The sequence below is a fragment of the Equus caballus genome, chromosome 2 (genome assembly GCF_041296265.1).
Source record: "Equus caballus isolate H_3958 breed thoroughbred chromosome 2, TB-T2T, whole genome shotgun sequence".
NCBI classification, from domain to species: domain Eukaryota; kingdom Metazoa; phylum Chordata; class Mammalia; order Perissodactyla; family Equidae; genus Equus; species Equus caballus.
Genome location: NC_091685.1, coordinates 57,580,060 through 57,602,114, shown reverse-complemented (window position 1 = coordinate 57,602,114; position 22,055 = coordinate 57,580,060). Strand labels below are relative to the sequence as shown.

Here is a 22,055-nt window from a genome sequence, read left to right as displayed (position 1 = left end):
GCAAGCCAGTTCAATGCCTGGGCCCCAACTGGGTAATTTTAAAGTTACCAGGTAAAAAATATATAAAATAGTAGTACATGGTGGTGATAAAAGCTAATTCAAGCAGTAGCATGGGAGGATATAAAATTAAAAGTGCAAATCTTCCTGACCCAACTCCCCACAGGTAATCACTATTACAAATTTTTTCTGCATATTATTTTTAATTTACAAAGGAGATCTCACTATACGTGTTCTGCAAATGGCACCTGTCACCTAACAATATATTTGAACATCTCTCCATATCAGAACATCTATATCCACCTTGATCTTTCAACAGTTGCACAGTATTCTATTTTTTCAGTTGTATTATAACTTATTTAAGCAGTCCCTTGTTAACATTTAGATTCTCTTTGTTTTGCTATTACAATTAACACTATGATGAACATCCTTACACACACATATTTTCTTTTCTTTCTGTGAGTATACAGTGTGGTAGGTAGAATTCTAAGATGACCTACACCTTTGTGTAATCTGTGCCCCCTTTGGGTGGAATCTGTGAATATGCTGAGACTCCCATGATTACACTTTGCTATGACAAAAGAGATTCTCTTGGGGGGGGATTTTCTCCAGCTGGCTGAACACAGAAGAGAAGGGCAGAAAGATGCATCCAGGCTGCCTGGAAGAAAGCAAACACCCATATGGTGAACCACCCATAGAGCCACATGGCAAGGAACCGCAAGCAGGCTCTAGAAGCTGAGGGTATTCCCCAGCCCATAACCAGGAGGAAAACGGGGACCTTAATCCTATAGTCACAAAGACTGCCAACAACTAGTGAGCTTGGAAAAAGACCCCAAGCTCCAGATGAGAACTGCAGCCCTGGTGACACCTTGATTTCAGCTCAGTGAGACCCTTAGCAGAGAATTGAGCCACACTGGGCCTGGACTTCTGATCCAAAGCACTGTGACATAACAAATGTGTTGCTTTAAGCAGCAAAATTTGTAGTAATTTGTTGTGCAGCATCAAAAATCAATACAATCTGCATGGCAAATTCCTATAAGTCAAACTGCTGGGTTAAAATTTTGTAGACATTCCAAAATTGTTCTTCAAATATTTTACACTAATTTAAACACTCAGCAACAGTAGATAGAATTTTTTTTAACTTCCTGGTTATTACCTACTGATGTAAAGTGTTTATTCCAATAAGTCCCAAGGGCTGGAATGATCTGTATCTTGCCTACTTGCGGCTGACTTTTCTGTCAGAGGGATTTTTTTTTTCCTGAGGAAGATCTGCCCTGAGCTAACATCTGTGCCACTCTTCCTCCACTTTATATGTGAGACATCATCATAGCATGGCTGACAAGTGGTGTAGGTCCACACCTGGGATTTGAACCTACAAACCTGTGCCACTGAAGCAGAGTGTGCCAAACTTAACCACTACACCACAGCGCTGGCCCCCTGAGGGAGTTTTTTTAAGTGTTCATACTCTAAAATTTCTTGTCGTAAGAACAACCTTCTCTACAGGCTCTACTAGGAGGAAGGCTGTCATTACAACTACCAACTCCAATGGAGGGAGCTACTGGTGACAAGAGTTAACAGAGCATACGGAACACAACTGAACTGCAATCTACCTGGAAGTAAAAGGATTTTGTGGAGGACTGGATAAACTCTGAGTCTCTGAAAACAAATTTAAAAGTTGTTTTTCTGGTGAGGAAGATTGGCCCTGATCTAACATCTGTTGCCAATCTTCCTCTTTTTGCTTGAGGAAGATTGTCCCTGAGCTAACATCTGTGCCCATCTTCCTCTATTTTGTATGTGGGACGCCGCCACAGCATGGCTTGATGAGTGGTACATAGGTCCATGTCCAGAATTCGAACCTGCAAACCCTGGGCTGCCGAAGTAGAGTGCATGAACTTAACCACTACACCATGGGCCAGATCCTTAGAAGTTTTTTTTCGGGGCTGGCCTGGTGGTGCAGCAGTTAAGTTCGCACGTTCTGCTCTGGTGGGTTCACCGGTTCGGATCCCGGGTGTGGACATATGTATCGCTTGTCAAGCCATGCTGTGGCAGGCATCCCACATACAAAATAGAGGAAGACAGGCACAGATATTAGCTCAGGGCTAATCTTCCTCACAAAAAAAAAAGGTTTTTTTTTCAACTTTGAATATTCTCATGGGAAGAAAGCCTTAAGTATTTTACAATATATTCCTCCAAGATAACAATCTGAAGAAAAATCCGAGTAGGACACAAAGTGAAATCCATGATCAAAATATCAGTTACAGGGGCTGGCCCGATGGTGTAGTGGTTGAGTTCATGTGCTCTGCTTTGGCAGCTCAGGGTTCATGGGTTTGATCCGGGTGTGGACTTACACACTGCTCATCATGCCACGCTGTGGCTTTGTCCCACATATAAAATAGAGGCAGATTGGCACAGACGTTAGCTCAGCAACAATCCTTCCTCAAGCAAAAAGAGGAAGATTGGAAACGGATGTTAGCTGAGGGTGAATCTTCCTCACATACACAAAAAAATATCTATCAGTTACATGAACACTAAAGTTTTTTAAAATTTTTATTTATTTATTTTCTGCCGAGGAAGCTTCACCCTGAGCTAACATCTGTTGCCAATCTTCCTCTCTTTTTTTTTGACCAGTAAGTGAGTTTAATGCATTTGAGATGCCTCATCCAGGCCTCGTTCACTCAAAGGATCTATATAACTGTTGTCCTTCTCAGGTGTAACTGGATGAAGGTGGCTTTGCCCATAACTCTCTGGGTCTGCTCTGGTTCATCCTGGACATCTGGGAGCCAGTGTAGACTCTATCACACAGGAGGAGCTCATCAGCTCTCTGGTAGGCTCTGGGTGCATCTTGGTGAGAGGAGAGACCTCTCCAGAGATGGAGACATTTGTGGTGGCCATCGTTGTGACCTAGTCCAGGCATGCTGACACAGATCCCAATCTTCCTCTTTTTTTTTGCTTGAGGAATATTAGCCCCAAGCTAGCATCTGTGCCAATCTGCCTCTATTTAGTATGTGGGTCACTGCCACAGCATGGCTGATGAGTGGTGTAGGTCCACACCTGGGATCCAAATCTGCAAACCTGGGCCGCCAAAGTGGAGCACACTGAACTAACCCACTAGGCCATGGTGCCAGCCCCTGAAGTATTTTTACATATTCAGGATTATTTGGGGGAAGAAGTAGATTTTACAGCCAGGCAAGACCCAAAAGATTTATTCCTTATTTTATAGAGAATATGCTAACATCTCAGAAATTTTTAAAAAAAGTATAATTTTGGTTTTGTTTCTTTGTTTGTTTTAAATTACGGGGTTTTGGGCCAGCCTGGTGGTTGAGTGGTTGGGTTCATGCGCTCTGCTTCAGCAGCCCAGGATTTTGCCGGTTTGGATCCTGGGCGCGGACATGGCACCGCTCATCAGGCCATGCTGAGGTGGCGTCCCACATGCCACAGCTAGAAGGACCCACAACTAAAAATACACAATTATGTACCGGGGGGCTTTGGGGAGAAAAAGGAAAAATAAAATCTCTAAATTTCAGGGTTTCTTTTACTTTCCTTTCACTATAAAAATATAAAAATTCCTTGGAGTATAAACTGATACATCATTTCTTTTGGAAGGCTATTTAGAATATCAAAAGTCTTTAAAAATGTTCACGCCCTCTGATTTAGTAATTCTCTTCTGAGAGTTTGTCCTAAAGATACAAATTATAGATGATCATTGATTCAGCAAACTAATTCAAATAATATTTATTAAACATCCCCTATGAATTATTAATACTGTTCTGGGAAAACAACAGTAAACAAAACATGTCTCTGCTGTCATGGAGCTTAAATTCTGGTGGGAGAGAAAGACAATAAACAAACAGATAAAAAATACACAAATTTTATATATTAAAAACAGAAAAGTTTCAGGTGTTGACACATATTATTAAAAGAAAGCAGGGTATGAGAGTACAATGATGAGGTTTTATTTATTTATTTATTTTTAAAGATTGGCACCTGAGCTAACAACTCTTGCCAATCTTCTTTTTTTTTTTTCCATGCTTTTTTTTTTTCCTCTCCCCCAAATCCCCCCAGTACATAGTTGTATATTTCAGTTGTGGGTCCTTCTAGTTGTGGCAATGATGAGGTTTTAATTTAGAAAAAGTAAGCAGGGAAGAAAATCTGTGAAGTGATGACATGAATCAAGTGAGGATGTAGGTCTGAGAAGCAGATAGATACCTGGGGAAACAAGAAACAGTAAGTAAAAATGCCCTGGGGCGAGTTCTCCCAAACATCTCCAGTACAGCCACTATCAGAGCGAATGTGAGTTAAGAGTCAATTGTGAGTACCTACATTCTGGTCAAAGAAAGCTGTGAGGTTTTTTTTAAATCAGCTAGTATGTAACATTCTGACTTTCACAAAAATTCTACCTTTAATAATAAACTTTGTACTATTACAGTATTATTTATAGTTAGAAACAACCTAAATGTCCTGCAGTTGTTAGTAAACTGCCTACATACATGATGGTGCATTCCTAAGGTGGAATACTTTAAAAACATTAAAATAACATTGTTAAATCACTTTCAAAAATATTTAATGATATGGAAAAACGCCATTTTATAAAGTGAAAAAAGTAATTTATTAAACAGTACATATAGGTCCAATTTTATTTAAAAAATACACTCAGATATGTATGTATTTGAACTATTTCATGATACACTTTTATATATACAGAAAAGAACAGAAGACCACATTCCAAATAGTGAGATAACAGTGACTATCTTTTTTTTTTCCCAAAGAGTTTATTTTTTCCTTTTTCTCCCCAAAGCCCCCCAGTACATAGTTGCATATTCTTCGTTGTGGGTCCTTCTAGTTGGCATGTGGGACGCTGCCTCAGCATGGTCTGATGAGCAGTGCCATGTCCGCGCCCAGGATTCAAACTAACGAAACACTGGGCAGCCTGCAGCGGAGCGCGCGAGCTTAACCGCTCGGCCACGGGGCCAGCCCCAGTGTGATTATCTTTAACTGGCATGACTGTGGACAATTTCTATCTTCTTTTTATCTTCTTTCCTATGCTTTCCAAATGTACCAAATGTACTACTTTATAAACATAGTGGGAAAACCCAAAAGTTATTTTCAAAATACATGTCTTAAAAAGCAGAATCCTGGTTCTTACCAGAAAAAAAAACAGAACAGAAAGCATCTGAGTTCCATTAGTTTCTTTTCTCTTTATGAACATAAACTCACTTTGGGACTGGCTAAAGAGTAACTAGAAAAGATTGAGAGAAATAATTATACTTACATTCCTGTTTGAAGGTAAAATACTCTGTAAGATGCCTGCATTCATGATTTCCTCGAAGCAGAAACAATGTTTTAGGATGATTGATCTTTAAACTCCATAAAAACAGCACACACTACAAGATAAATACAAGGATAAAATTTTTACTTGTGACCATAATAAGGCACAAACATGACTTACGTCAATTCAGATGACTTGTGGCATATCTCATTGCTTTTCTCAAGCTGAAACATGAAACCTTCCAGCTTTTGAATGTGATATGCTGCTGCCCTGGAATCTGTCAGAGCACAGAGAGTAGCTTTCATACAAGGCTCTCTTTAATTTCTGTTCCCATGTTCTAGCCAAATATCCAGAACTCTGTGACAAAGCCACTCACATATATATACCTTAGTCCTAAAACCTGTATTTTACTTAATGGAGAAACACTGGAGACATTCCCACTAAAATCAGAGATAAGGCAAGGATATCCACTCTCTCCACCACTATTCAACATTGTACTAGAGGTATCAGCCAATGGAATTAGACAAAAGAAATCAATTAGAGGCTTAAGAGTGGGTAAAGAAAAAAATAAAACTATCTCTATTTTCAGATGATATGATAGTAAACCTGAAAAACTCCAGAAAAATCAATGATAAAACTAACTCAAACAATAAAAGAATTCAGTAATGTTGGAGGATATGAAATTAGCATACAAATTTGGAGGATATGAAATTAGCATACAAAATCAATAGCCTTCATACACACAAACAATAAATAGGACACAATAGTAGAAAAAACTCCATTTACAACAGCAGCAAAAATTAAGCACATAGGAATAAATTTAATAAGAAATGTCCAAACTCATACCAGGAAAAATGTAAAACACTCCTGAAAGACACAAAAGTAGATACGAACAAATGGAAAGACATTCCCGTTCTTGGACAGGATGACTCAACTTTAAAAGATTATAGTTCTTCCTAATTTATTTTATAAAATCATTCCAATTCCAACAAAAATACCAACAAGCTACTTTATGGAGTTAGACAAGTTGATACTTAAATTTATATGGAAAAATAAACATGCAAAACCAGCCAGGAAACAGTCAGAAAAACACTGAAAAAGAGAAACTGTGAGGGAGGACTAGACCGACCTGATGTCTAAACATACTACAAAGCTTCTACAATTAAAACAGTGATACCTGCACATATATGGATAAATATACCAGTGAAATAAAATAGTCCAAAAATTAATCCAAGTACATATAAAAATTTGGTATATTAATAAAGTTGGCATCCTAAATCACTAGAGTAATGATGGACTTCTTAACAAATGTCTCTGGGACAAGTGGTGCCATTTTAAAAAAACATTAGATCTCTATCTCACATAATACATAATAAATGACAAACAGATAAGGAATCTAAATGTATCAAAATCAAACCATAGAAGTTCTAGAAGAAAACATGTGAGTGAGTTCTTCTTCAGTCTCAGTGTGGGGAAAAACTTTATAACTAATGACTCAAAATTTGGAGGCAAAAAAAGAAAAGACAGATAAATTTGACTACATAAAAGTAAAAATAATTTGCACGGTAAAAAAAATAATTTGGTAAAAACTGACAAAACTACATATTCACTTAACTTTTGACCACTTCTAGGAGCCTACCCTGAAGATACACCTCCAACAATAAGAAAACATCTGCACAAGGTTGCAGTATTGTTTGCAATAGCAAAATATTGAAAACAATGTAAATGACCATACACAGGAGTGAGGCTGAGAAAATTAGGATATAGCCACACAGTGAAGTACCATGAAGCTATAAAAAAAGAATGAGAGTGGGGCCAGGCCCATAGCATAGTGGTTGGGTTTACCACGCTCTGCTTCGGCGGCCCAGATTCACATGTCTGGATCCTGGGTACAGACCTACACCACTTGTCAGCCATGCTGTGGCAGTGACCCACATATAAAGTAGGGGAAGACTGGTACAGATGTTAGCTCAGGGCTAATCTTCCTCAGCAAAAAAAAAAAAGGAGAGAGAGAGAGCAAGAGAGAGAAATCCCTATAAACTGATTTGGAGCAATTTCCATGATTTACTGTTAAGTGAAAAAAGCACAAAAAGTACAAAAGAGTATCTATAGTACACTACTATTTAAGTAATAAAGAAGAGGATATAAGAAATACACACGTATCTGCTCACTTGAGCATAAGAAAATGGGAAGGATAAATCAGAAGACCAATAACCTACACAGGGCAGAGAGGAAAGGGGTGGAAAGAAAGAGGAACTGGGATGAGTTGGGAGGGATGAGGAGAGCGTGACACTTCTCAAAGCATCGGTTTTTGGATAGCTTTGACCTCTAGAACCACTATAATGTTTTATATGTGCCCCCAAAATAAGTAATTAAATCAACCAGGATGTGAAAGAAACTCAAAATGGAATATAAACAGTAACAAAGGAACCTAATTGTATTATAAACAGATAAAAAGCAACAAAGAAGGGGATGGGGAAAAGAACTAACCCAAGTAACTTTGGAAAAAGAACATTCTGACTGCACACCACAAGGCTAAAGACACAAAGAAATGTACACAAATACTGTAACTCCAGCTAGTCAATCTGTTTTTCACAGTATGAGTTGGCTGTTAAGTACCTATTCTATGGGTATTCTAGGATTGATCAGACAAGTGAATATACTGTAGATAATGAGAGCCAGGAGAGGGGGAAGGCTAGAATGAACCTTGTGATGTTGGACTGGAATCAGACGTATCATACGAACTCATGCTTTTTAAGACATATACAGATAGATAAATAAATAAAAATGTGACTCTGTGTATGTGGCTTAGTGTACATATATATTTCCTAGCTCCTGCTGAGAGGGCCTAGGACCTCGAAAGAACTGTGTGTATTGATTTGTGGATTACAAATCAATTTTGGCAAGGAGGCATATACACAAATGCAGAACCTGCAAATAATGAAGACTGATCATAAATACTAATCATGAAATATACCTATCTAACATGCAGCCTCTAAACATAAGCAACAAGTGACAGGAATTTGGTGAGAAACAAATAAATCAATAATTGTAGTTGGAAATTTTGACAGAAACCCAAAAGTAACTCATAGTTCAACAGACGAAAATAATCAAAGTTACAGAGAACAGTTCAAGCAGAGAATGCCTTCCTCTCGAGTACACGTGGGGTAGTCACAAAAGTCTATTAGGCACTGCATCACAAAGGGAGTCTCGATAAATTCCAGAGCGAATATTATTCAGATCATGATCTCTAATCAAATTACATTAATCAGAATCAGTAACAAAATACTAACTCTAAAAAAATCCTGCATGACCGGAAACAAAAAACATACTACTTTACTGTCCTAGGCTTACAGAGAATTCTTAAAATATAAAATACTGAATGATAACAAGAAGAATACATGTCAAAATCTGTGAGACCTAGACAAAGCAGCACTTAAAAGGCAATGTATACAGCGATAAGTACATTTATTTTTTAAAAAAGCTATGTAAATATGCTAGTATACGCTTAACCTATCGCTGAAAAGTCATATGAGAAACTCTTACTGATTGTAAGAGTGGGATGGCTAACATGTGAGGAGATGCTCAATCTCATTAGTAATTAGAGAAATACTAATTGAAACAACAATAAAATATTACTTTATACCCATCATTTTGGTAAATATTATAAAATGATATGATAAAACCAAATTCGAGAAAGACAGATGTGAAGAAATATCTTAGGTGCTATTGGTAGGAGTACAGAATGGTACAGCTATTCTGAAGTGATCTGGCAACAGTTAGTTCAAGTATGAAGACATATAGCCTTTTCCCTAGCAATCCCACTCTTGTTAACAAACCATAGAGAAACTAAAACATGAGACCATAAGTGGATTTATATAAGGGTGTTCATCACAGCAGTGTTCGTTGTAGACAGAAACTGGAGGCAATCTAGGTGTCCCCTATTGAGAACACAGAACTAAAATGTCATAGATGTATGCCACGGAATACTACACAGCAGGCAGAAAGCAATGAACTTACAGCAACCTGGATAGATCTTAAAAACATAATGACAAGCGAAAAACAGCATCAACAGAAACAGAGCTACAGCAGTGGTTCTCAGTGTGCCACATTCACCTCAAAGGGCAGTGTGTCATCATCACATGGGAACTTGTTAGAAATATAGGTTTTCAGGCTCTACCCCAGACCTAATGAATCAGAAATTCTGGGGTGAGGCTCAGCAATCTGATTTTGAACAAGCCCTCCAGGTAATTATGACAGATGTTAAAGTCTGAGGACCACTGAACAGTACCATAACATTTACATAAAATTAAAGTACTTTGTCCACAAAAATTTTACATATTAAAAAATTAAGGGGCCAGCCCCATGGCCGAGTGGTTAAGTTTGCATGCTCCGCTGCAGGCAGCCCAGTGTTTCGTCAGTTCGAATCCTGGGTGCAGACACGGCACTGCTCATCAAGCCACGCTGAGGCGGCATCCCACATGCCACAACTAGAAGGACCTAGAATGAAGAATATACAACTATGTACCAGGGGGCTTTGGGGAGAAAAAGGAAAAAAATAAAATCTTAAAAAAAAAATTAAGATAAGGTACTCTATGTATTCTGAAGCATATACCAAATACAAGAGAAACACGTATACTAGGGGAGAGGGAGTAGGGAAAGTAGAGGTCACAGACAAAAAAAAGTATAACAACAGAGAAGGACATTGCAAAGACTACTCATAAATGTGCCATGACCTGAAGAGCTTGATTAAATCAGCTGAGATTTTCCCACTTCCCAAAAAGCCAAGACTTCAAAATTCTGAATCCAAACACTTCTCAATATGCCCAATCTAAGTCATCAACATCTCTTGCCCATTCTTACAGATTAGATTCCTAACTGGTCTCCTATCCCACTTTGGGCTCCTATTGTCAATTCACTACATTACAGCCAGAGTAACTGTTTTAAAACATAAATGAATATGTCACTCCCCTGCTTGAAAAAAAAAAATCTCCAATGGCTTTCTATCACACTCAGAATAAAACCCAAACTCCTCACTATGATTCACAAGGCCTGATGTCGTCTAACCCCTGCCTCTCTCTCTGACACATCACCCACATCTTCCCCGTACTCGCCATTCTGTTGAGCCACACCAGCCTTGTTACTACTATTTGTGAACTGCCTTAGGCTTCATCACGCCTCAGAGCTTTTCCACTTGTGTGCTTTGCCTAGAATGTACTCAGACACCACCTCCTCCACATACTCAGGTGTCTATGCATGGTTCATTCCCTCAGGTCACTGAAGTTTCCGTTCAAATGTGACCTCCTCAGATAGGCCTTCCTTGATCTCCATCTAAATTAGCTATTCCTGCCCCCTTTAGCCCCTTACCCGGATTTGATTTTCACAGACACTAAACGAATGTGTGAAGCTGCTCCTCTCACTAGAAAGCACAGTAAAGGACTCGGCTTTGCTTGTTTATTTCCGTGTCCGTAGAATTTAACAATGTTTCTCAACACAGCTGCTACTGACAATTTGAAAAGCATAATTCTTTGTTGTTTAAGAGTCTACATTTGTATACCTGGACGCTGCTCGTTAAATGCCAGCAAAACCTCTCAACTATTCTAATAAACTATTCATTCATATAGCATGGTACATAATTATGAGTGCGTCTGCAGTTTAATTTCTCAAAAATGGAATTGTTGGATCAAAATATGTGTGCATTTTATTTGAGACAGACTTTGCAAAATAAAAATTATAAAACAAATATGTAGACATAAACAAATATACTTAGATGGCTTTTTTTCTTTTTTGGTTGACTTTTGTTTTCAACATATCAACTTGACAAAATATTCCAAGGAAAAACTACATTAAATTCATACATAAACTTAGAAAGCACTTTCTCTTTCCTATACTTACTTTTCCCAACCAAGAACATGGTATGTTTTAATTTATTTGAGTCTCTATTTCTGCCTCCTAAAAAGACAAACTCACCATCTGAAGTGATGAGATTTATAAAAGCACAGCCCAATGGCCAGCCCAGTGGCACAGCGGTTAAATTCACACGTTCCGCTTCGGCAGCCCGGGGTTCGCTGGTTCTGATCCCAGGTGCGGACAGGGCACCGCGTGGCACGCCATGCTGTGGTAGGCGTCCCACATATAAAGTAGAGGAAGATGAGCATGGATGTTAGCTCAGGGCCAGTCTTCCTCAGCAAAAAGAGGAGGATTGGCAGCAGTTAGCTCAGGGCTAATCTTCCTCAAAAAAAAAAAAAGCACAGCCCACACTCACACTGCAATGTAATTTTGTTGATACACTTCTCAGCCTCTAATCTCAAGTTTTATTTCTGTATATTATACATGAAGATGCAACTGTGCAATTATCTTGTACAATTCAATTACAAGGTCATGATTATCAGAAGATCTGTTCAGACACTCAATTACTTCTTTATTTCTATGTGAACAGAATTTTTACTGTGTCTCAAGAATCATTTCTGTGTCAACAATTGTTCATCAGTTGGTCATCTGATAACATTTCCTCTTTGGTGGCTCCTGTGCTCTTAGTATACCATATTCCATGCTGAAAATGTTCCTTTTAACCCTTTCTTTTATTGAAAAATCAACTAAAGGAAACTAAAGTTTAGCTTCCTCTAGCACAGAGGAAGTACTTTATAATGGGTACAAATGAAGAAGGAAGCCCAGGGTTCCAGGGGCCAGCCCCGTGGCCCAGTGGTTAAGTTCTCGTGCTCCTCTTCAGCGGCCCAGGGTTTCGCTGGTTCAGATCCTGGGCGTGGACACGGCACCGCTCATCACGCCATGCTGAGGCAGCGTCCCACATGCCACAACTAGAGGACCCACAACTAAAAATACACAACCATGTACCGGGGGCTTTGGGGAGAAAAAGGAAAAATAAAATCTTTAAAAAAAAAAAAAGAAGGAACCCCAAAAGGCTCAGAAAAAGTGAAACTTTACTATTCTGTTTTATCAGTGACATTTGGATCAGTCCCCATCAAAGCCTGCATTGCTTCTAGAAACAGCAGTGCTTGCTCTGGGCATGGAAAAAAAGTCAGCATGTCTTGATTCTCTCATATAGGCTCAAAGGAAGAGAAATTATTAGGTATCAAAAGAGAAAAAAGTGAAATAAGGTGCTGTGAAAATAATCTGGCAATATGTACCAAAAGCCTTAAAAATGCTCACTCTTTCACCCAGTTATTTCACTTATAAGAATCTGACTGAGGGGCCGGCCTGTGGCTGAGTGGTTAAGGTCCCCAGCTCCGCTTTGGCGGCCCGGGATTTCGCTGGTTCGGATCCTGGGTGCAGACATGGCACCGCTCATCAGGCCATGCTGAGGCAGCGTCCCCCATGGCACACTAGAAGAATCCACAACTAAAAAAAAAAAAATACATGCAACTATGTACTGGGAGGATTTGAGGAGAAAAAGCTTAAAAAAAAAAAAAAAGATTGGCAACAGTTGTTAGCTCATGTGCCAACCTTAAAAAAAAAAAAAAGAACCTGATTGAAGAAAATACCAGAAATGCTATCAAAGATGTAATCAAAAAGATGTTAACTGTAGTAATACGCAGAACAAAAAAAACTGGAAAACAACTATACCACTTACAGTACAAGTGATGCAATAACCAATTAACTATTGCTTAAGCCATAAAGACATTAGATGCCTCATGAAACAAGAAATCTGGAGGTAAGACACCCAGGTTTAGTGTACCAGCTCAGCATCCTCACCAAGAAACTATGCCCTCTCTACCTCTTGGATCTGTGATTCACAGCAGCTCTGCCTGTCATCCTTAGTTAGAGCACCTCCTCAGGGTCACAAAATGGCTGCTACAGTAAACACACCCACATTTGAAGTGACATAGTGGAAAGGGGGTCCAAAAGCTTTCACCTTGCACGAGTCTTCTCATCTTGAAAGAAAATGTTTCAAAACACACACAGACACAACATAACACAACACAACACAACACAACACAACAAAAACACCCAGAAGAGTTCCCTTTGTACCTTACTGGGCAAAACAAGATTCCATGTGTACCCCCAGACCAAGAGCGGTGACAGGGAATGGATTGCCATGACCAGTTCAGACCAACAAGAATTCATTCCCTGGGGCTGGGAGAAGGGCCTTCCCTCCCTGAAGTCAAAAGTTATCTCTGAACCCCCAATCTCATTTATCTGAATAAAATAGGGATTTTTGATGGTAAGGAAGGAGAGAAAAGGTAGGCAATAGGCAATAAGCAGTACCCACTACAAATCTAATTATCCAACAATAGAGGAACAGTGAAATAAATTATGGTATTTATACCACTAACCATGCTTTTGGAGAAATTTTAATGATAGAGAAAAATGCTTTCAAGACAGTGTTGAGTGGGGGGAAAAAAGGGTACAAAAAGGAATGCACAAAATGATTTCAATTTTCTTTAAAATATACATACACAAATGTAAAAAAAGAAAGACTGCAAGGAAATATAATAAAATGTTAACATTAATTATCTCTGATTTACTATAGTTTTTGTTTTATTAGATTCTGCATTTCCCAATTTTTCTACAAAAGACATGAATTATCTACAACAAAAAATTGTCATAGTGACTCTATTACCTTATTTTCATTCATTTGACAAAAACATCACACTCAGCCTTATCAAGGACATTGATAAAAAATTACTGTTGAAGTATATACTTGTATCATATTGAACTAAGCTATAGCCTACATAAGTTTATAATTTGAGTGGTTTATAAGTAAGTGACTTTCAACTAACACTAGATATCACCTACAGTTCAGTTTTAAAACTGGCATAAAATAGCACTGTCATTCTAAAGTTTTGATTCATTTATCTCTTAAGATGTTCCAGGAAAACATTTTAAGTTAGCCAAGCATCAAGTAACAGGATAAAGCCAAATACAAACTATGATTTATAAACATTCATTCATTCAACAAATATTAACTGAGTGCCTACTATGTGTCAGGCACTGTGCTAGGCCCTAATATGAAGAACCCTGCTGATAATTAAACACTTTCACATTACACTGAAAGATCTACTCACCAGTGTAACTTTTCTGGCAAACTGTCAGCTCCCATAGAGAGCATGAGTCTTGTTCATTATTTTATCTTCAGAGCCTGCCATAAAATTGACACTCAGGAAACATTCGTTGATGAGTGAGGAAAAGAGTATATAAAACAAAATATTCTGAACATAGTATATGTGTACAAAAAATCATTGTGGATTTTGTGTGTGTGCGCTTTACTGAATATACTGATGCACTGAAACTATTTTTAAAGTATATGAGTTAACAATCAAAAGATGATTTGGTACAATATTTATCTTTTTAAAAAGTTGTTTCATTACATAAAATAACTAATTAAAAATTCACTAAAATCTGTATTCTCCTTCTCTTCAGCCCCTAAAACTTCCTCATGCTAGCAAACACGAAAAGAAGTAAACATTCAATGTATCTTTCAAACATCCATACTTTTGACTTACTGTCTACTGAAGCATGATGTGAACAGGAATAGGGAAGCTTTCCAATTATATAGTGTGAGTATGATCTCCACCCATGCCAGGTACCTATTTAGAGACCTTGGGAATTTCCTGAGCAGTAGGGAAAATGTGCTTCTTTTCTTAGTTCTATCATTAACTTTTATCCTCGTACATGACACTAAGTGAACTTCAGGCAGTGGCAGATAACACTGAACTTTTCTGATTCATGAGTTGAGGCTGCCTATACCACCAAAGAGTAGGATCTATTTCTCTTGTCGTTTATTTTCCTGGCAGCTTTAGAACAACTGCAGGTTCCTTGGTTGGGCACCAGGTGAGACAGCTGACTTGTATTTAGGAGTGATGATGCACGAACAATAAACCTTCAGCCACCAGAAACACACTTAGTACAGTGAGATTCTCACACTGAGAGAGAGGCCGAAGTAAAGACTACAAGACCAAGCCGACTCAATTTCTCATCCCACGCTTATTCGGGGCACATTATAAATTCGATTGCTTACATTATTTCCAAAGTTACTTCTCTTTCATTTGCCAAGCATGGACAGCTGAACCCAATGGACATTAAACAGGAATGTGCGGTGGTTCCATTGTACTCAGTCCTTGCATTAGGTTGCAAAATAGTTTTATCTTTTATACATAAAACCTTACACTTCGTTTTAATTCTAACGATTTTCTTCTTATCATTTAATTTTCAAAATACATAAAAGTAAATTCTTAGTTTTCATTAACTTCATCAACTGTAATCATTTTTTCCTTCAATGAACACTTACTAAAAGTGCTTACTCAATAGTATGAGAAATTATTCCCACAATAAGCTAAGTGTCTGCTTATTTAGCACTGCAGTTACTCTAACAGTTAACTGTAGCCCAGCAGCTTATGGTCTTATAATTAAGGTCAGCTAATCCAAACCCTGCTTAGGGTGAATAGCAACTTATGTCATTTATACACAGCCTGTACACTATCTTCAAAGAGGAAAGTTCTAGTAAACATTTAACTTATTTGCAAAGCTGAATTAATATAGCCTTCTATATGTCAGATGTTCTACTGGCTAAAAAAAGGAATATATTTTTTTAATATCAATTAAAACACTTCTCTATCACTTTCATTATTGAAAGTAACAAAGTTTATAAATTCCATTGGTGTTATTTTAATTTCTTCTACTGAAGGATGGAAAGCAAATTTTTTTAAAAAAGACAATATGATACGTCCAACATATCCAGTTTCATTTTTACCTCTATACTGAAATAGCCTCTGTCCACATAGTCACCAAGAAAGAGGTAGCGTGTATTACTAGGTGATCCTCCAACTTCAAATAATTTCATCAAGTCAAAGAATTGCCCATGAACATCGCCACACACTAGGAAAAAAAGGACATAGAGTGAGATGAAAAATTACGTCTTAGAAGAGAAAAGGGTATTATAGCAATAGGGATTGCAGTTTAAATTTAACTTAAATCACTTTAGCTTTTGACTGGACTGCTCTATAATTATAGTTAATCTATCAATACTGACTAGTCCTATTGGAATTATTAGACATTTTAAATTGTATGTCTTCAACAAACAACAAATATACTAAAAAATCCTAAGACTGTCTCATAATTCCTAGAAAAATTATTACATATTTTAGTTGGTTATTTGTAATCATTTCTCACATCAGCTCAAGTCTAAGTGCCACCATACAAATACTTCTCATACCTGTGATTGGAGCATCTACTTCGAGCATAGTCTCCTCTTGTCTCAGAATGGCAGCCCCATCGTTGATTATCTTTAGGGCTACTTCCTCTTCCAGTCGCCCTTCCTTCACCAAATGGTTTTTCAAAACATCAATTTTAGGTTTCCCATTCTCAAATACTTCCTTCAAAGTAAGCCGCTGGGTTGGAGGAAAGGGGACAGCTAGAAAGAGAGAAAAAATAATTGAAAACACTTAAACGTATAGAGAACCACCATGAACACACTTCCTTATGTAACAAACTGAACCTAATACATCACCACGATTTTACATCCATATGCCACAGCTACATGGAAAAAATTCCAAGATTTGTTTACTGTTATCATATACTGATAGAATAAATGATCGATTCTAATTTTTAAAAAGGCCACAGTTAAAGTCGAAGTCATTTAAAAGATATGCATGAATTACAATGTTTTACATACAAACATGAAAGACTTTAAAGATGATTCAGAAAATAAGCTAAAAGTGAGACAAGGGACTGGATGATATGAATATCTTTTATCTACAGAAAAGGTGTTAAAAATGAAACTGTGGTTAAAGAAAATGAAAAAAAAGAAATCACACCACCAGAAAGGCAGTTATTTCTTCCAAATAACTGACCTAATGAAACCATATGTTTAGAAGTTTGACTTCAGTTCCTGGTTAGGGGAATCACAGACGTAGACTTTATTCTTAAAAAGTAGTTGCTTAAAATATTACTGACAACAAGAATACCACTAACAGGATGGAGCGCCTGAGAACAACTTGGGATAGTAACAGAGCATAGCCTTGAGCATGGGAGGTCTAGTTGTTTTCTCTAATCTGGAAACGCGAACAACTAACTTCAGTTTATGCTGGATATAAAGTCATACAACATCACAGTGAACTAGCAACTTTAACAGAAAAAAATTTTTGACATTTTAAAATTGGCCATCATTTCCTCATTTACCTACTTTATAACGCAGTCCGGTTTAGATTCCCTGTGGTCTAACAGCCACAAGTCTATAAATGCTAACTTTAAAACGAGGGGTTCATTTTGTGATTTATGTCTGCTGGTTTCACTTCCAGCTTTATGGAGTGTTATTAAGAACCGAGTTGAAATCTACAGGTACTTTAAAAATTTTAGGCTTGATCTAGCCATACCATTTTGTACTAGTTACAAGTAAAGAAAGTCCTGTGGTAGGTTTCGTCACGCTGTTAGCTATGACCTGACTCATTCTGACTAGTCAAAGCTCACTGGAAAAATGATAGCAGCTTTCTAATCAGTCAATACCACGTTGAGACAGGGAATCATGGATATCCCCGTTTACCCAGGGCAGTCTCAGATTTCAACTACTCTCCTAGCACAATTGTTAACGGTGTCCCCTTTCACTCTCAAAAGAATCTTAATTTGAAGGATAAATTAGTCTTTTTTTTTTAAGATTGGCACCTGGCTAACAACTGTTGCCAATCTGTTTTTTTTTTTTTCTTGCTTTTTCTCCCCAAATCCCCTCAGCATATAGTTGTACATTTTAGTTGTGGGTCCTTCTAGTTGTGGCATGTGGGACGCCGCCTCAAGATGGCCTGATAAGCGGTGCCATGTCCGCGCCCAGGATCCGAACCAGTGAAACCCTGGGCCACCAAAGCAGAAGGTGTGAACTTCACCACTCGGCCACAGGGCCGGCCCCATAAATTTGTCTTAATTTGTGTTATTCATATGGAATATCACCATACTACTTTAACAGGATAATCTGCTTCTTGAAAAACAAAAATAAAATATGATGATGAATCTTTTATTTATTCATCTTTGAGTCTCCAAGACAGGGTGAAAGGTTATACCTGAACAAGTTTACTTAAATTTTTACTAAAATGTAATGTAACTTACTAAAATGTAAAACAACAACAAAATCCTTTACAGTTTCGAGATTCTTACTGAAATACTTTCAGATGAAATTATATACTATTTAGGATTTGCTTCATAATAATAGGCGAGGGACAAGGAAGAAACAGTAGTAGAGATGAAAAAGACTGTAGCGAGTTACTAACTCTTGAAACTGGGTGAGCTCACTTGGAAGTTCATAACACTGTTCTCTCTACTGTGGCAATATGTTTGAAATCCTTATAATAGAAAAAGTAGAAAGAATTACCAAAACTAAGAGTATAAGCTTTAGAGAAACTTTCTTTAGAGAAATTTACATGAGGTTCAATCAACAGCTACATTTAATCTTAATTTCTTGCAGATGACTTCAGAGAACCACCAGTCCTCTGAAATCTTGATCCAAAAAATAGATAGAAGATTCCACACTTAATCCTCTCCTTTCATACTTAATTTACCTCTTTTTGGTTTTTAAACTCTTATTCTCTATTTCTAGATAGCCAATCTGCCCTTTCCTAGTTTTGAAATGAACCCCACAGAAAGCCTACTTGTTTTTAATCTCCCACTTTGTAAACCAAAGAAATTGGCCAACAAACTGAAAACAAAGTGAAATAACATAAAATCAAATACGTTGGAATCGACAAAAAAGTATTATAACAAAGGTAGTTCCAGAGACAAGAGATCCACAGGTATTATTCAACTTTTACCAGTAGTACTATTACTGCTAATAAAAATAATTTCCCTTGGGGCTGGCCCTCTGGCCAAGTGGTGAAGTTCGCGGGCTCAGCTTCAGTGGCCCAGGGTTTTGCTGGTTCGGATCCTGGGCACAGACATGGCACCACTCATCAGGTCACGTAGAGGTGGTGTCCCACATAGCACAACTAGAGGCACTCCCAACCACAATATACAACTATGTACCGAGGGCTATGGGGAGAAGAAGAAGGAAAAAAAAGATTGGCAACAGATGTTAGCGCAGGTGCCAATCTTTAATAAAAAAATAGAATAATTTTCCTTAGATACTATTCAGTTGCAGTCAGAGAACAGTTTACAAAATAGGAAACCCATTTTTCTTATATATCATGAAAGCTATGTAAGTAGAAGTGACAACAACCTAAAGAGCTCCTGAGGAAGAAATTTAGATATTTTTTCTTTCTCTCAAATTCTTCAGCTGCAACTTATTTAAAACAAAACAAGTAAACCAGTCATTTAGTTAAAGCAAAAGCAAGGCTGAATCAAGGATCAAGGGGATTCTGCCCAGCTAAGAGAGATGGGTCACAGCTGAGCCAGGGACACTAAGCAGAATTAAGATTGGCTTGGGACAACATACATAACAGAAAGTTCCAGAAGAGTCCTAAGTTTTTAGGTTAGGGCAAATAAAATCTATATCTGTCAAGTCAGGAACAAAGAATCTTCAACTTTAAAGGAGTGAGTCCTACCTCCCCTCAAGTTACTCCCAGCTATCTTTAGAAGCCCTGAATTCTATCTCCCTTCTTTTACCAGACAGTTCTATACACACTGCAGTTGAGGTTGATTCATAGAAGAGTGGAAACAGCCACTCTTCCATGGCTGTTTAGTTTTCCTGAGAAAACTAAAGGAAACAGCCATCATCCAGCTAAGTTTGGTCACGAAAGGAAATAAGAACTTTCTAATTAAATTTGAAGTCTCCATTTTAAAGATTTTATTTTTCCTTTTCCTCCCTAAAGCCCCCGGTACATAGTTGTATACTTTTAGTTGTGGATCCTTCTAGTTGTGGCATGTGGGATGCCACCTCAGCATGGCCTGATGAGCAGTCCCATGTCTGTGCCCAGAATCCAAACCGGCAAAATCCTAGGCTGCCGAAGCAGAGTGCACAAACTTAACCACTCAGCCATGGGGCCAGCCCCCATGAAATCTCCATTTCAAAAAATATGCCCAGACACAGAGCATCCATATGTCTGAGTATGCCTATTGGGATATTCTGAGTTTACTCATTTTGTCCTGACGTAATCATTAACAGTGCCCCCTTTCACTCTCAAGTATCCGGATTTAAACAACCTATCCAGGAACAACATTCACTAGAATCCAATGAGTTGTTTGTTTAAAATGTAGATTCTTGGGCATCAGACTTGTGGAATCAGGACTTTCGGGGATCCCGCACAGGCATCTGCATTGTTAACAGCAGCCCCGGGCAATTCTTGTGCACAGTAAATTGGTGTTAGAGTGAAGCAGGAAAATGGTGAAAGGGAATTCTATGTGAAGATACAATAATCTCAGATAATCAGCACCTCCACTCACCAGTCAGCACACAGTCAGAGCTGACTGGGCTTCCTGTCCTTTCCCCCAGCCTCTATTAAGGCCACACGGATACAAAGAGTTTGGAATTTCTGAGGGAAAAAAAGGAGGATCTAGAGTAGTGCTTTGTAAACTATCTGTGGGAACTGCCGCTCCCCACCACACCCTCCAATCTGTCAAAACCTATACTTTGTAAAACGCAACAAATTACTAGAAAATGATCACATGCACAGATGTTGTGCCAATGTCAAATTGCTATAAAAGTTTTTAAATAAGTTTCTGTACTTATGACAGTTAGTAACAATTCGTGGACTTGACACTGGTTCACGGATCACACTTTGAGTAACACAGGTTTGGATAAACATGGATTTAGGGGAACAACAGGACTAGAGTCAAAACTTGAAGACTATGCATATACACATCTTCAAGCCTGAGTTTGGAGATTTTATTAAGTCTAAGGTACATACAAGATGGTGGCCCGCTGACTTCACTACTCACTTCACATTGAATGATAACCGTTTTTTCTAAGAACCCAAATCTCTGACAAGCTCATTCTCAATTGCCTTAAATGGCACACAGGATTTTGTTATTAAAAAATACAACATAAGCATTTGGACTCTGCAGGCAGACGAACAAGCTAAAGTTTTAGCTTCTAACATCTTACCTGTGCTTTAAACTAGGAAGTATGTAAACTATAACATAGAGGGTCAGTCCTTGCATCCTTTCAAATCATAAATAAACCACACACGCAAGTTTCCCTTCTTCATTTCTCTGGCTGTACGTTGCCTCTTTAAATATTCCACTTTTAAAGCTGTTATCCTTCCAAAACAATGTCTTAGCACATTTTTCAAATTTCAAAGAAAAAGTACTAGACTGATTTTCAAGGCTAATAAATAACTCCATGCATTTTATTTATCCAAAAAATTAAACTAACCAATCTAGGCATTTTTAAATGAAAGAATCAAAGTGTCATTAGTGTCAGTACCAAAGTTACCGCTTTATTGGTTATATCATATCATGACTTGGGGGAGAGGGGGAGTGGTCCCTTCATCTTTAATATAGGTCTGTTATTTTATAAACTACAACCCTTACCAATGAGTAAATAGGGTTAACAGAGGGATTATAAGGTCTCAAAACACCATCATAGAGATAAAAAAAAATTGACCATGACCCAAAGGTCATTTATGCAGAAATGTGATAATTCAGAGGTTATAAAACTACAGTACTTTTTTTTTTGAAGAGTAAAAGAGGTCCTTGTTATTCAAAGATGATTGGTACTAGAAAAGCCCACTTAGGGGCCGGTCCCGTGGCTGAGTGGTTAAGTTCAAGCACTCCGCTGGGGTGGCCCAGGGTTTCACTGGCTCAGATCCTGGGTGGAGACATGGCACCGCTCATCAGGCCATGCTGAGGCGGCGTCCCACATGCCACAACTAGAAGGACCTGCAACTAAGATATACAACTACGTATGGGGGGGATT

General features: G+C 38.1%; 1 protein-coding gene across 8 annotated transcripts in view; it reads right to left on the bottom strand.

The window, feature by feature from the left end:
* The window catches only part of PPP3CC (protein phosphatase 3 catalytic subunit gamma), a 97,781-nt gene that overhangs the window by 38,580 nt on the left and 37,146 nt on the right, over nucleotides 1–22,055 (bottom strand). For all 8 annotated transcript variants that reach the window (XM_023636147.2, XM_023636145.2, XM_023636143.2 and 5 more), the window contains exons 2-4: nucleotides 16,437–16,634; nucleotides 15,975–16,099; nucleotides 5,267–5,378 (exon numbers count right to left, since the gene is read on the bottom strand). In XM_023636147.2, coding sequence (XP_023491915.1) covers nucleotides 5,267–5,378; nucleotides 15,975–16,099; nucleotides 16,437–16,634 — 435 coding nt within the window. The remainder of the gene's footprint in view (nucleotides 1–5,266; nucleotides 5,379–15,974; nucleotides 16,100–16,436; nucleotides 16,635–22,055) is intronic.